This window comes from Mirounga leonina, unplaced genomic scaffold (assembly GCF_011800145.1).
Source record: "Mirounga leonina isolate KUSES-001 unplaced genomic scaffold, KU_Mleo_1.0 Mir_150, whole genome shotgun sequence".
Taxonomy (NCBI): domain Eukaryota; kingdom Metazoa; phylum Chordata; class Mammalia; order Carnivora; family Phocidae; genus Mirounga; species Mirounga leonina.
Window position 1 is genome coordinate 29,965,126 of NW_023270374.1, and position 15,016 is coordinate 29,980,141.

At 44.7% G+C, this 15,016-nt stretch overlaps 1 protein-coding gene across 4 annotated transcripts in view; it reads left to right on the top strand.

The window, feature by feature from the left end:
- The window catches only part of DHX35 (DEAH-box helicase 35), a 65,963-nt gene that overhangs the window by 44,075 nt on the left and 6,872 nt on the right, over positions 1 to 15,016 (top strand). For all 4 annotated transcript variants that reach the window (XR_004679483.1, XM_035006313.1, XM_035006314.1 and 1 more), the window contains exons 14-20: positions 1,214 to 1,268; positions 4,088 to 4,183; positions 5,971 to 6,065; positions 7,765 to 7,842; positions 9,359 to 9,488; positions 12,870 to 12,951; positions 14,413 to 14,484. Coding sequence is in view for 3 of the 4 variants with exons in the window: in XM_035006313.1 (XP_034862204.1) it covers positions 1,214 to 1,268; positions 4,088 to 4,183; positions 5,971 to 6,065; positions 7,765 to 7,842; positions 9,359 to 9,488; positions 12,870 to 12,951; positions 14,413 to 14,484 (608 nt within the window). In the remaining variant the exon portion in view is untranslated. The remainder of the gene's footprint in view (positions 1 to 1,213; positions 1,269 to 4,087; positions 4,184 to 5,970; positions 6,066 to 7,764; positions 7,843 to 9,358; positions 9,489 to 12,869; positions 12,952 to 14,412; positions 14,485 to 15,016) is intronic.

Genomic DNA, 15,016 nt, shown 5'->3' on the forward strand with positions numbered 1-15,016 from the left:
ATTAGTTAAGTGATCAAACAGGAAGAAAAAGGAGAAAGTCCAAAGCTGACACAGTTTGGGAAAGTGGTTTCATCCTCAGCTTCAGTCCTGGAGGGCTTTCTGACGTTATTTTATGAGGCTTAGAAACGCCTGGTATTTCTTCTCAGGGAAATTTCTCCTGAGAAAAAGAGGAAAAGAACGTACATAGCATGATCATGTTTATAGTATCATTGTATATTAAATTTTTAAATAGAATAATGAAAATCATAAACTTTTGGACAACTGAAGAATGAGGAAAATACATACAAGTTCATCTTCATATATTCCCTTCTGGTTATTTTCTCCTGAAATTGTGGTTTTGTTTTGTTTTTTTTACAGTTGAAATCACAGGCCACATATAATTTTGTTTATTTAGCAGTGTTAGTTAAAGTAGCAAAGAACTGAAAACAACTCAGTTGCCCAGGAGGAAGACAATTGTGTATTTTATGGAGTATGACCTTGTTGGAACATTATGCAGCCATCCCAAGTAATCACTGTGAAGTTTCTCTGGGTTAACAAACAAACAAACAAACAATGAAAACAGAAAACCATGCAGAAAAACAAACTAAAATTATACATATGCAGTCCTTCCAATTATGTTAAAACGTTCACATATGGTCCCAAATCAGATGAGGCTAGAGAGAAATACTAGTCAGTGTGTGTTTAGGTGAAAATACCAGAGATGTGATTTGGATCCAGAGAATCAGACCGAAGATCACAATAGCAGCTTTGCTTAAATTAAGGTCAGATTGCCTAGCATTCTCTCTTTTCAGAAATTCAGATTCTGCGTATGTCAGGTGCCCCCTGTGGGCGAGGCCTGGTGCAGTGTTACCCACCAGGGCTGCTGGAGTAGAAGACTGAGACTGTGAAGGACAAATTCAGAAGTGTCTGATGGGGGTGTAGGACTAAACAGGAAGGTTGTTCAAGGTAGGGACCCATCACTTCTGGTGGAGGGGAGCAGGAGGGAGGGCTCCAAGGGGCAGTGTTTAATCAAGCTGACATTGAAGACCAAATAGTAGTAAAGATGCTGAGAAGGAGAGAAAGGGCATTTCAAGGGCACCGGCATGAAACACAAGCACGGAGGCTGGTATGTATGGGGTACATAAGAGGGAAGAGTGCATTTGAGCAGGAAATAGTCACATTTTAGTCTGTTACCTGAAGAAATTAATTTAGGAGGATTTTTATGTTTTTACAGCCCCCCCCAGCCCAGTCGATGGTTCAAGCGTTGGAGTTACTCTATGCTCTGGGAGGTACGCCTGTCTCTTATGTGTTCTCTGATCTGCTTACTAATAGATGGTATTGGTTAGGTTGTATTCACGTTAGGACTCCTTAGTATCTTCAGGGATGGGACTGGTTCTCCCCATATATATAATCCTCTTAACAACCCTTAAGCTTCATGGAAATAAAAAGGTGGGACCATAATTAGATTAATAGTACATGAATCCCAGTTAGGACAATGAATTTGTAAAGCATGTTGGTATATCAGGAGCTGTTAATAACCATCATTAGAGCTGCACTCCTGAAAGACATCTAGAAGATTCCCTACCAGTATTTCAGATGTTACCTCTCCAGGGCTATTTTTCAGTTCCTCCACTCCATCCTAAAACCTCTGGCTTAGTGTTCTCTCCCCTTTTCCCCTCATTTCATTCCTGGAGTTCCCTCTGGGTGGAGAATTGGGCCGATGACCAGCCTGTGGAATTCTTTGGGGCAAGGAAACACCATGCTTTGGAAGAACCTCTATTCTCTTGTTTAAAAACGTAGTGTTTAAGATAGAGAACACTGTAGCCTTGAATTCACCTGTTGAGGAGGTACCTAACTTCTGTGAATGTTGCCCCAAGGGAACATAATGTCTGGTTTGGTAGTAAGTTTCGGTGGAGGTTTTGTCCTTTGAGATTGTTTTGTTTGTTTTTAACATATTTGTTGAGGTAGAATTCACATACCATACGTAGGTTGGTATGGTACCCATTTAAAGTGTACAGTTCAGTGGTTTTTAGTATATTGACAGGGTTGTGCGACCATCACCCCAACTTTAACAGTTTCATCACCTTAGAAAGAAACCCTGTACCCATGAATGCTCACTCCCCACTCCCTTTCCCCTCTTCCCAACCCCAGGCAATTTACTGATCTAATCTCTGTCTCTGTAGACTTGCCTATTCTGGAATCTCACATAAATAGAATCATATAATTTGTGGTCTTTTGTGAGTGGCTTCTTTCACTCAGCATGATGTTTTCAAGGTTCGTCCGTGTTGTATGTAGCATGTGTTGACACTTCATTCCTCTTTATTGCTGAATAATGTAGCATTGCATGGATTGGATATGCCACTTAATATCCTTAGCCAGTGAGCAGTTGATGGACATTTGGGTTGTTTCCCCTTTTTGGCTAATGTAAATAATGCTGCCGAAACATTTATGCGCTAGTTGTTGGTGGACATTCCTACCAGCAGGGTATGAGGGTTCCACTTGCTTCACATGATAGCAAGTGGCCGACACTTGTTATCTGTCTTCTGTGTTGTAGGCATCCCAGTGGGAATGAAGTGGTATCTTGTGGATTTGATTTGCATTTCTCTTAATGACTAATGGTGGTAAGCACTTCTTCATGTGCTTATTGGCCACTCATAGATCTTCTCTGGAGAAATGTCTATTCAAATCCTTTGCCCATTTTTACTTGGGGTACTGTCTTTTTATTATTGAGTTGGAGGAGTTCTTTATGTGTTCTGGGTATAAGTTTCTTAACAGATCTGTGACTTGTAAATACTTCCTCCATTCTGTGGTTGGCTTTTCTTCTTTCTTGATGGTATTTGTAGTGCAAAAGTTTTACGTTTTCATGTAGTTCAATATATGTATTTCTTCTTTTGTTGCTTGTGCTTTTGGTGTCTTACCTAAGAAACCATTGCCCAACCCATGGGCGTGGAGATCTCTCTGGGGTTTTCTTTAAAAAGTTTTTGTGGTTTTAGCTCTTACATGTAGTAAGGCTGTGCTCCTTTTTGAGTTAATTTTTTTTATATGGGGTCCATCTTCATTCATTACATTTGTGATACGTCTCCACAAAGGAATAGCCAATTACTGATTTAAAAGATCATCAAGTGAATTAAAAGGCCTTTAGGTGGGTCTGCATCAAGTCAGTCCAGAGTGAGTGTGCTGGAATAGGTTCCCATCCCTGTTCTCAGGCATGTGATAGGACCCTGAAAGCAGGGTTTCCCGGGATAGTCTGTAATGAGTATGAGAGAACATTGACAACATAGAGGTTTTCATTTGGATTGATTTGCCTCTAATCCAACAGAATTAAAGTTGAAATACTTTCTATTTCTTCACTGTCCTAAGTAAGCTGGAGAAGGCAGGGGGAACCACCCAACTTAATTTACTTTATTGCTGAATTGTCACCTTTCAAGAGATGATTATATGGGAACAGAAGAGAAACTACCTTTCCTGTCTTACTCTGAGCTCTGCAGCATGTATTTTAATGGTACATCTTGGGAATAGTCTGAATGGCAATAAAACAATAGTCAGCGTCTCCAGAATCCCATACCTGAATATTGGCTAGTGGCACAGAGGCAAGGAGGGATGTGGGGAATTGGAGTCCATCCAGTTTAGTAAACTGCCCAGGAGGCAGTTGGATGAACAGTTCTGGTGTTGGCATCCAAGGGAGATCTGGGCAGACGTTTAGATTTGTAGTCGCTGGCCTTGTAATTGCTCTCATAGTGTGGGAGTGGAGGGCATGGGATGCCCTTCTGGGACATCTGCACTTGCACTTGGAAGGAGCAGTCTCTGGGGTGGGTGAGGAGAGTGGGGAGCTAGAGGAGGCTGCAGGGCTGTTTCCTTGGAGTGAAGTCCTTGAATAGAAGCTATTAGAAGTATCAGTTTTTCAAAATTGGCTATTCAGGAGCTCAGAGGGGGTCTTTTCTTCTTTCAATGTAACAGCACTCTGATGTAAGATTGAGTTTGGTAGCATGATTCATCTTTTGGACACCTTTTCCTAGTGTACATCATCGTTTATCCTCCTGATAACCGTACTTCTTCCAACACAATGGTACAGACCTTCTGATTTCTGTTGTTCTTGTTCTTACGGCAGGTCTGGACAAAGACTGTCGCCTAACTGAACCGCTTGGCATGAGAATCGCAGAGTTTCCTTTGAATCCCATGTTTGCAAAAATGCTGCTTGAATCAGGTAGGTAGAGACCAATAGTTCTCATTGATTCTGTCAAGGGATTAGTTCTTCGAATTTTGTGCACCCGGGGGAAGGGCATGATACATTCCGAGTAGTGAAGGAGCTTTCCTCTAACGCTGTCTGATTTGGGGCATGTTGTTAACTGGGGATTCTGTGTCAGTCACCATTAATTAATTCAGTAAACACTTTTGTTTTCCTGGGGGGCCTAGAACGGACGCCTGTTTTTTTTTTTTTTTAAACAGAGAAGTTTTTTTTTTAAATTATGGTAAAAAATACATAAAATGTACCATTTTAACCATTTTTAAGTGTACAGTTCTGAGGCATTAAGTACACTCACATTGTCAATCAGCCCTTATCACCATCCATTTCCAGAACTTTTTCATCTTTTCAAACTGAAACTCTGTCTCCATTAAACACCAACTCCCCATTCCCTCCTCCCCCCAGCCCTGCAACCACCCTCCTACTGTGTCTTCATGAATTTGAGGATCCTGGGAACCTCCCTTCAGCGGAATCCTACAATATTTGCCCTTTTGTGACAGATGTATTTCACTCCACTTACTGTCTTCTAAGGTTCATTCGTGTCGTAGCCCATGTCAGAATGCCCCTCTTTAAGGCTGACTAGTATTTCACTGTGTGTATGAACCGTTCATCTGTCGATGGACACTTGCATTGCTTCCACCTTCCGGCTATCCTGAGTAGGGCTGCTGTGAATATTGGCATCCAAGCATTTGTTGGAGTCCCTGCTTTCACTTCTTTTGGGTATATACTTCCAGTGGAATTGCTGGATCATCCAGTAATTCTATGTTTAATTTTTTGAGGCCTCACCATACTATTTTCCACAGAGGTTACACCCCTTTGTACTCCCACTGCCAGCATACAAGGGGCCCAACTTCCCTGACGCCTTCAGATGTTTGTGAGAAAAGGAGTAAGGGGCGAAAGTTCATAAGTTAGAGGTCAGGTCAGAATCATGACCCCTACCAGGAAAGGAAGTTAGAATTTTTTCTTGCTTTTGGCTAACTTTTAGATTCACTAGCAATTTACAGAGCTGTATTTCAGACTAAGCGTGGTGAGAGGTAGCTTTAGTTTTGAAACATCCAGATGACCTCAGGCTTACATTGAGAAACAGGACTCTTTTTAAGTTTCGGGTGGGGGAGCGTGTCAGCCATGAGGCAGGAAGCTGTGGGGAGGACTACAGATGGGCAATTCACTGTCACCATCCAGTTCCCTGGTGCGCCGACGGCTGCAGACCCTGTTCCCAGGCGTGAGCAGCTGCTGCTCACGGAGTGCTGCCCTGGTCTAAGCATGCCTTAGGCTCGCTGGGTCAGGTGAGCCCTGTCAGGAGTGAGGTCGCCCCAGAGAAGGGTCCAGGAAGAGAGAGACCGCAGAAGGGACACAACCCACATAATCCCTGCCCCTCCTTTCCGTCTTGGATTTTGGCCAGGATCCTAGCTGTTCCGATGGGAGTAGGGAACAGGTGTGGAGTGAACCTGCCCTTAGGGACATGGCTCCTCTGGCCCCACCGTGGTGCACAGCGAGAGTCCTTGATGTCCCAGCTGCCTAGTATAGCAGCCCCTTTCTCAGAGTCTTCCTGGGCCTCCGTTCATCTGGGCCACTTATGGGACATTACATTCAGCAGGGTAAAGGGTTGATATGCTACAACTAAACAATCAAACTGTATATAAATATATGACTTTAGGTTTGTAGTACGGTGTAAGAAAATAACCAAATGTCTTTCACTTCTCATTGACAGTGCATATTTGAAATCAAACATGCTTTTTGTTTTATAGGAAATTTTGGCTGTTCTCAGGAAATTCTAAGCATTGCAGCTATGATGCAAATCCAGAATATCTTTGTGGTCCCCTCAAACCAGAAGTCTCAGGCAGTAAGTCTAGCCTTTTCCCCAAGCCATTCATACTGGTCTCTTTCACTGTGGGCTCCCCTTGTTGAAACTCTCCGGGGACCACTGGCTGTGCAGATGGGATCCACTTGCGTTCTGAGTGTTTGCCGTGTGCCTGACACTGTGCCAGACATTTTAGGTGCATCGTATTCCCTAGTGTCTTCCCCATAACCCTGGGAGGTAAACACTCTTCTCATCATTTTTAGAGGTGGAGGCACCGGAAGGTCACATAACTCGTTTGTGATTGCACAGCCGTGGGGCAGTTGCCTTTCACAGTCTGGAGCCCCCGGTCTGAACTGTGACCTGCTGACCTCCCCATAAGGGAAACTGGCCTGCAGGCTTCTCCGGCAGCGACCTGGTGGCACACTAGTGACGTAAGGAGTCGTGCCTGGGCACAGCAGGCTGATTTTGGTGGTGGTGGAGGGGTACTCCAAGCCAAGGAGATGGCAGGGCTCTGCCCAAGGCCCGGCGCCAGAGACACCTGAAGGAGCGAGTGCCGGGGAGACTGGAGAAGTCAGGCTACGCAGAGCACCCCGGAGGTGAGGCGCCCTGACAGGCAGGCCAGGGTGAGATCGGGGCCGGTTCCTGTGGGAAGAGTGAGATGTGGCAGCTTTGCACACGCAGGAGCTGAACTTGGACTTTCTTACAGGTGCTTGTCTTTTTCCTGACAGTCGTAACATGATAGATTATACCTCCCTGCCTCCGTGCTTGGTGGTTAAATCCATTTTCTCCCTTGTTTTTTTGTTTGCTTTTCTCTTAACCCTTCTGACAATCCTCCCTCAGAGCAGACAGACTCCTTTGTAAGATGAGGAACCTGAGGCCCTTACCACTGTCTGGAATTGCAGCATTTCCCCGCCGCCCCGGCCCAGTCTCTCCTCTGCTGTGTTCTCTAGCCCGTCCTCCCACCTGCTGTACCATATATTTGTGTGGTTTGCTTGTTTGGTTTTGGCTTCCACCGCTGTTGGATTCACTGCGACCTCCCAAATGCTTAGAATGGCGCCTGGCCTCTGGTAGTGCTCAGTAAATACCTCTTAACGAAAGAATGGATGGAAGGCAGGAAGGTGGCTAGGTAGGTTGGTTAAGTGTGTGGTATTTGATGCAAGGAGAAAATTCTAGAGATACTAAGTATATTTGTGTGCTTATGTATGTATCGTCTGGGCTGTTTCTTGAACTCATGAGAGCAGGGTGGTGTTGCCCAGGATCTTACAGAAAAGAAAATTGAGGGATGTCTGAAAGGATTGTGCGGCTGGCGGTAGCCCCCGAATACAGAATGTCTACCACGCGCCAGACAGCTGGCCCCCTGCCCTCCCGGAACTTATATTCTCCTAGGGCTGTGGGGGGCGAGGAGGGGTTCTTCTGAAAGAGATGGTATTGACTGGATAGAGGAGGAGAGAGACAAGAACACTAACATTTCTCTAATACTTCTGGCAGGTGTCATAGTGAATCATCTTAATTCCGCAGCAGTCTTGATAGGTTTAATAATCCCAGTTTTACAGTTAAGGAAGTTGAGGCCGAGAATGGGTACGTTACCAATCTGAGGTTTTCAGGAGATGGCGGAGCCAGAGCTGGTGCAGACCAGGTCTTTCTGACTCTGCCGGCCAGGAGCTATTCAGCATGTAATATTACCTCCCTGTACCAGAGGCTCACAGGAGTTGATTTCTAAATGTTGCTTTATTCTTTCCAGATTCGAGTGCACCGAAAGTTTGCTGTGGAGGAGGGTGATCATCTCACTATGCTCAATGTGTACGAAGCATTTATCAAAGTAAGTACAGCTACCACTCGAAAGGCCCCTCCACCCCACTTAAGGTAATCTAGGAGTGAGGATTCCAGAAGGTCAAGTTTATAAAGGAGTGGCCGAGAGACCTCGGTATTTTTCTGTTAGATTATTGCCAGTACTTCTAATCCACGTGTGGGGTCCCTGCCTGGGTTTGTGGTGCCATTTTGCCTGGAAGAACACAGAAGTCGCCTCTGGTTGCCCCCGATGGCTAGCAGCACGCCGATGGCTAGCAGCAGATTGGCGGCTCGGCCTCCCCGGTCTCCCCACCGTCTCACACCCACTGGTGCTGCTGGACGGCACTAGCAGACATCTGAATAGCAAGCCCGGTTTTATTTTCTGCCAAATAAGTGAGGCCAAGAGTGTGTGGTGTTGAGTTCAATCTTCAAAGCGGTCTCTGTGAGTCAGCGGGGACCGGCTGTGAGGAACGTGTGGTGAGGACCTATGTTCACACGCCCTACCCGTATTTAGCCATAGGCAGTGTTAATTTTTATTGTGTTTTTCTGTAATATTCTTAACGTTTTGTAAAACTTAGCAAATAATACAGCTTAAGAGTCTCACCAAAAGTTGCTAAGAAGAGAGCTCTAAAGATGATGAAAACCATAAGAAACCTCTTATGTAAAGGGAAGGGTGGGAGGGGGAAATTAGATATTTCAGACTTCCAGTATCTTGTATTTGTTTCTTAAATATTTTCTTAGAAGAGGAGAAATATTAAATTTTTGTTTCACCAGTGATCTAAGGGAGATTATTCATTTAATGAACAGTCTTCAGAAAAGCCTGATCGCTTACTGAGATCATGAATTATGAGTTACGGGAGTTAAAATTCATTTGCATGAGCACAGTGTGCCGTCTGCACTCTGAAGCTCGCTCTGCTGGTGGAAAGTGGGTGCATGTCTATATCACATTAGTGTATTTTCCTTGGAAAATCTCCTGTGGATGATATTTTCTTCTTTAAAATGCTTTCCTTTCTGGCTTAGAGTAGAATTTCAGAGTACATCCCCACAGCAGTAATTTAATCTAAGACATAATGATCCTACTTAAGAATATAGAATAAGCACTGTTGATAGAAAAACCATATGTTGGGGATAAATAATAGTAATTTGCAAATTATTTCTAAATTGGCAAGTATCATTGCTCACCTGTAGTCTCCTAGAATGATGAACTCAGAGTTGCTCAAAGTTAATTTACAAAGACCCACAGGGAAGTGGGTCTTTCTGATAATTCGCGCCACTCAGGTGGGTATTTCAGATTGAAAACAATTCTGCTTGTCAGTAAGTTCTCCTTTGCCCTTTGGCACAGGAAGCAAGAAGGAAGAGCAGTCAGACGGTATGCATGGTGGTCAGCATCTGTTTAGGGAGATGGGGCAGAATGGGGACCATTAGGGTGGGACGATCTTGTCCCACCGAGTAAGCAAAAGGGGGAAGAGGAAACAGGGCACCTTGCAGTGTAGCCGTGAACTTGTCTGCGTTTCTCTCACTCCCCCTCTGTCTGGGTTGCCCTGTAGCACAATAAAAACTCTCAGTGGTGTCAGGAACATTTCCTGAATTACAAGGGTCTTGTCAGAGCGGCGACAGTGCGAGAGCAGTTGAAGAAGCTTCTTGTCAAGTTTCAAGTGCCCAAGAAATCTAGCGAAGGTAAGAGCAAACCTCCATACCCGGCAACGCCCCATTCTGTGCTGTTCACTTGTATTCCCGGATGGTCCGTGCTAGGCTGGTGCAAGGCAGCACGGTGTGCTCTGTACCTTCCCCAGGCTCACACGGAATTGCCCGTGTCGGTGAAAAGCTGAGCATGTGAAAGTAGCATGTTTTTTCCAGGGAGGTCTGTTTGTATTTCTGAGGGCTATTCTTTTTTTTTTTTTTTTATTCTTATGTTAATCCCCATACATTACATCATTAGTTTTTGATGTAGTGTTCCATGATTCATTGTTTGTGCATAACACCCAGTGCTCCATGCAGAATGTGCCCTCTTTAATACCCATCACCAGGCTAACCCATCCCCCCACCCCCTCCCCTCTAGAACCCTCAGTTTGTTTTTCAGAGTCCATCGACTCTCATGGTTCATCTACCCCTCCGATTTCCCGCCCTTCATTCTTCCCCTCCTGCTAACTTCTTTTTTTTTTCTTAACATATATTGCATTATTTGTTTCAGAGGTACAGAGCTGAGATTCAACAGTCTTGCACAATTCACAGCGCTTACCAGAGCACATACCCTCCCCAGTGTCTATCACCCAGCCACCCCATCCCTCCCACCCCACCCCCCACTCCAGCAACCCTCAGTTTGTTTCCTGCAATTAAGAATTCCTCATATCAGTGAGATCATATGATACATGTTCTTTCTCTGTTTGACTTATTTTGCTCAACATAATACCCTCCAGTTCCATCCACGTTGTTGCAAATGGCAAGATCTCTGAGGGCTATTTTTAACGGAAAAAAAATTGACAAGCCCTGACAAGACTTCAGGATCATTAGCATTCACATCATTGCATGTTATGTAGTTAATTTCCCCATGTAGGCTTTGCAAGAAAAGTTGCTTTGAAGTGGACGATATTTAGGGCTATTCCAAATAAATTACATTTTATTTTCAAATGCAGACATTACTCATGAAGTCTGTGTGTTGAGCCTCAGCAGTCCCTAGGGTAAGACAGGAGTGCAGCGTAAGACATGGTCTCTGGCTTCTGGCTGTGACCGTGACTACCATTAATTGAGGACATGGTTATGCAATGGCAGGTGTGGTGTCACAGGTGACACTCTGTGAGGTGTGGGTTATACTATCCTCATTTTACAAATGAGTCTCAAAGTCCTAGGGAGAAATTCAGTTGAGTTCAGGACAACACAGCTGGTTCAGCTGAGCCGGATCTGTGAGGCTTATAACCAGTGCATCTGCTCATTCACCGGCCATTGCCCAGTGAGTGCCAGGCACGCGCCAGGCGCCCTGACACCCTCGGCACCGCGAGTACCTGCTAGCATTTCATAAGTGCCGAGAGCAGGCCAGCGGTACGCCGAGTGTTCCTACGTGTGAGTTCATTTAATGCTCACACCGATGCAGTGAATATATGCCGCTCATATCCCTATCTATAGATGAGACCAAAGGGCGAAGAGGTAAAGAGAAACTTGCTGAAGGTTACACAGTGTGTGGTGGAATCAGAACTTGAACTCAGGCAGTTTCATTCCTGCCATTTCAGCCTTATTTTTGCTTCTATCCTACTAGAAAGTGATTACAAAATGGCCAAGACATGGTTCTCTCAGGAAATAGTGCAGTGAAGGGAGAGATGGATGCAGGTAGACAGAGTGCTACAGTGTGAGGTCTTCAGCTCTCTTCGAAGTTAGAGGAGTAGACCCGTCAGTGCTTTAGGCAAACGGGTGGTGGATGTAATAGGAATGCAGGGAGGAGGGAATCCAGTGGGGCTGGGCCTGGGAGGTTGTAGAGTAGGCCTCGAGTGGTGGCCAGGTCCAGTCCAGCAGCCTGGTTGCACTAGCAAGCACAGGGCACGGAGGCTGTGGAGACAGGTGCTTGGGTGAGGGGCATATCAGATGCTCAGAATATTGATGAATGAAGAAGCTCACGGGAGAGGGGAGAGTCGAAACCGGGGTGATTGGGTAAAGTTGGTGTCATTGATAGAAACGGGGAAGCTTCCAAAGGCAGCTGACTGGGGAGAAGCTCATCTAGTGCTTGTCATCTAACAGACAGATGACAGCCTTACTTCTCTGTGTTTCTTAACCTGTTTTTCATTATCAACCTCTCACTCAGGAGAAAAGTGACATTAAATTTAAATTCTTCCTAACGAGAGAAATTAAACATGAAGGAAAATACGGTTTTGTAAAGTAGGGTTGAGCCTTGGTGGGCCACAGCCGTGGCAGTATCTAAGATATCCCCCCTTTCCTGCTCCCAAGAGCCAGTTTTCATCGCTTTGGAAGCGATATCCCCCTAATAAGAACGTATGTTCTACAGAGAAGTTTCTTTTGGGTAGCAGCTGGAGAGAAGAGACTGAATCTTAGATCAGGTTGTGGTTAGAAATGTAGATTTGAGATTTATCAGTTCTGTGCTGAGAAACAATAGAGAAAATGATGGAAACACAATAAATTATGTACAGATTTAAAATTTCAAGATGTTAAAGAAAAAGCAAATAGTAAAAATATTTTTAGCAGACAAGAGATGAAAAATTAAAAACCTTATCATAGAATGAGTTCATTTAACACGCTTAAAAAAAAAAGAGTTTCCAAGTTGATATATGGGCAGAAGAACAGAAAACTCAGAAAAGAAGAAACACGGATAGTAATTGATAAATGTACAGTAATAGAAGGGGTACCTTGTAGCCAAATCATTGCCAGTAAGAATGCGGTGATGCTGACATTGTTATTTTATGCACCACTAAGAAAAAAAGTACTGCCAGTTCTAATTACAAAATGCTGTCCTGATTTCAGTGAGTTAAAGGGGGAAAAAAGAGTGAGTCTTAGAATTGATGAAATGCAGTATGTTAAGCCACACACATGACATTTTCCTTTGCGTGATCATTTAGAATGTATCCTGTGAAAATCATCTAATAAATGGTTGGGCTCTATCCTTGGAAGATGTTTACTGTAGCAATACAGACATCAATTAAAATGGGGCATTTGAAAAATGGCGAAGAATTACGTGCTGTAGCTTATAACCACAGAAATAATGTGTCTTACGGAAGAAACCTAAGATTTTCTCCTAAAAAGGAGTTCTTGGGGTCACTGGCCAGCCCGTGGTGTGCTCTCTCGGGTTCTGGTGCCCGGCCTTTCCCCTGTCACCCTGTGGCCTGGTGGGGTTGGGGCATCCTGAGTTAAAGGAACAGTCCAGCTTCCTTCAACAGCCATAGATGGTGCCAGGGCAGGCATCCAGCGCCGGGAGGCACGGGGCTGGGGCTGGTTCAGGAGAGGTTTGTGAGGTGGCTTAAAGCAGCCTGGGCTGGGGCCTCACTGCACAAGCTTGAGCACGCAGAGCATAGGGCAGGCAAGGGGCTTACCCGTCACTCTGTTTGCTGCCTCGTGCAGGTGATCCGGATCCAGTCCTGAGGTGCATTGTTTCTGGATTCTTCGCAAATGCAGCAAGGTTTCATTCTACTGGAGCTTATAGGTAACATGATACTTTGTGACGGCATTTGTTAAAGGAGAAATCTTAAAAATGATCCAAACCCCATAGAAAGCTGATGTGCCAGGAAAGTACAGCAATTAAGTTAAATAGGTTTTCTTTATCTCCTTCCAAAGATGAGTTGAGGTTAACTACATAGCTTTCAGCATAATATCTTAACTTGATGGAAATGATTCTCAAATATTCAGCTCGTCCGTATGTTGTGGAAGGATGATAATTACAAGCCTGGAGGCTGGAAATATTTCCATTCTAATAACAGAATAATAGAACTGGAAAGGACCATTAGAGATGATCTTTCTTGGAGAAACTACCCCGGCAGTTCATTTTGTTTCTTGAGACCTGTGGGAAGTTGTGGCCATAGTTGCCATCTTTGTATGTTGGCAAGTGTTTCTTCATGTGCTGGATGTGCCTCCTGCCACAGACCACAGCCCGTTTCTTCCATTTCCACTTTCTGGGGAGAAAATCACTGGTCACCCATGCCCTCCTGTTAACCTCAGGGCCTCGGCTCATTCTGGTCCAGAGTGTCACCCGCGCCTGTTTAAAAATGCATCTGTTCTTTCATACGGAAGTCATCCCAAAGGCTTCCTCCCCAGCTTTTCTTTGCATTTCCTTCATGTATTATTTTGTCATTAGCCTTTTCCTCCCAAAGAATACTACATTCCTGTTTTCTGAGGGGAAGTCGGCTTATGTCAGTCCCTTTGAAGCAAAAGTTCAGTGTCGATCAGCTCAGGCCACCTGGTAGCACAGCCAGGACCCTGGGGTGCTGATTTTATCACAGAGCTGGAGATGGGCTCACTCATGGTGCTCGAAGCGATTCCCTGACACACAGGTCCCTGGCACCCACAGAAACACCCCATAATTAGGGTTTGGGCAGCAGCATCCTAATCTGTTGATGTTCTCTTGTGATCTGATCTTACCAATAGTTGTGTGCTCGGTAATTATTTTTTGAATTAAATTGAATCTAATCTGAGTTGAAATTTGAAATATTATGTGAGAGACATGGATAGTCTAATACTGAGCTTTCTTTTCCCCCTATTATTATGTCCTCCATAGCCTTTATCTTTACTATTTAATTTTAAATAGAAACATTTTTATTTTTCTATTCAATAGAAAAGTTTATACAGGTCACCATATGTGTTATTTCTGTCCCTAAGGAAATTTTTTTGAAAGAGAACGTATGGAAGATAAACATGAAAATGGGCAGAGCAGTATAGTTTCCATGTTTTTTCCTGAATAGCCACATGCTGTTTTTTGTATGATTTGTTCTTGATTTCTGGGGTGGCAGTGGGCGAGGGGTCAACCAGGGCACTAGAGAAGATGGAGAGAATAGTTTGTTGGAGTGAAGTACCATCTGCATGCATTTTTTGATAATATGAAACACATCTGTGGAAGAGTCCCGCTCTAGTATTTCAGGCTGACTTCAGATAAAATTCTTCTGTTTGCAAGGACTATCCGTGACGATCATGAATTACATATCCACCCTGCCTCGGTCCTCTATGCAGAGAAGCCGCCTCGCTGGTAAGCCACCGCCTGCTTCTGAGCCTTGTAACTGCTCAGAAGGCAAGGCCTGGTTCTTGTTCATCCCCGGGTCCCCAGGCCTGGCACAGCGCCTGGCATACACGTTTGTTGACTTTGTTATGCTGAGTCATCTACAATTTCTGCTCTTATCAAAGATTTCCTTATGCAAATGGGGATATTCCTCTCCTCACTCATGTACTCGGCAAACTTTCATCCTCACCCACAGAGTAGGTCCTAAACCCTACACTGGGCACAGCGATGTGGAGGTGGATTGGGGTTCTGGGCCACAGTCCTGATGGAGACACAAATTCAGATAGATTCCAGCAGCTCAGGAGAAGGACCTGGTGTGGGGGGTGTAAAGCACTGAGCTTGGTACCTCACGTGCCAGGGAGAGTCAGAGCTGGCTTCGTGGAGGTGATGACATTTGCTCTGGGGCCTGCAGCCAGGAGTTTTCAGGCAGAAAAGGATGTGGAGGGAATACACACTGAGGCAGGAGCAGAAGTGAAGGCACGGAAGGTGAGGGAAGCTCCTG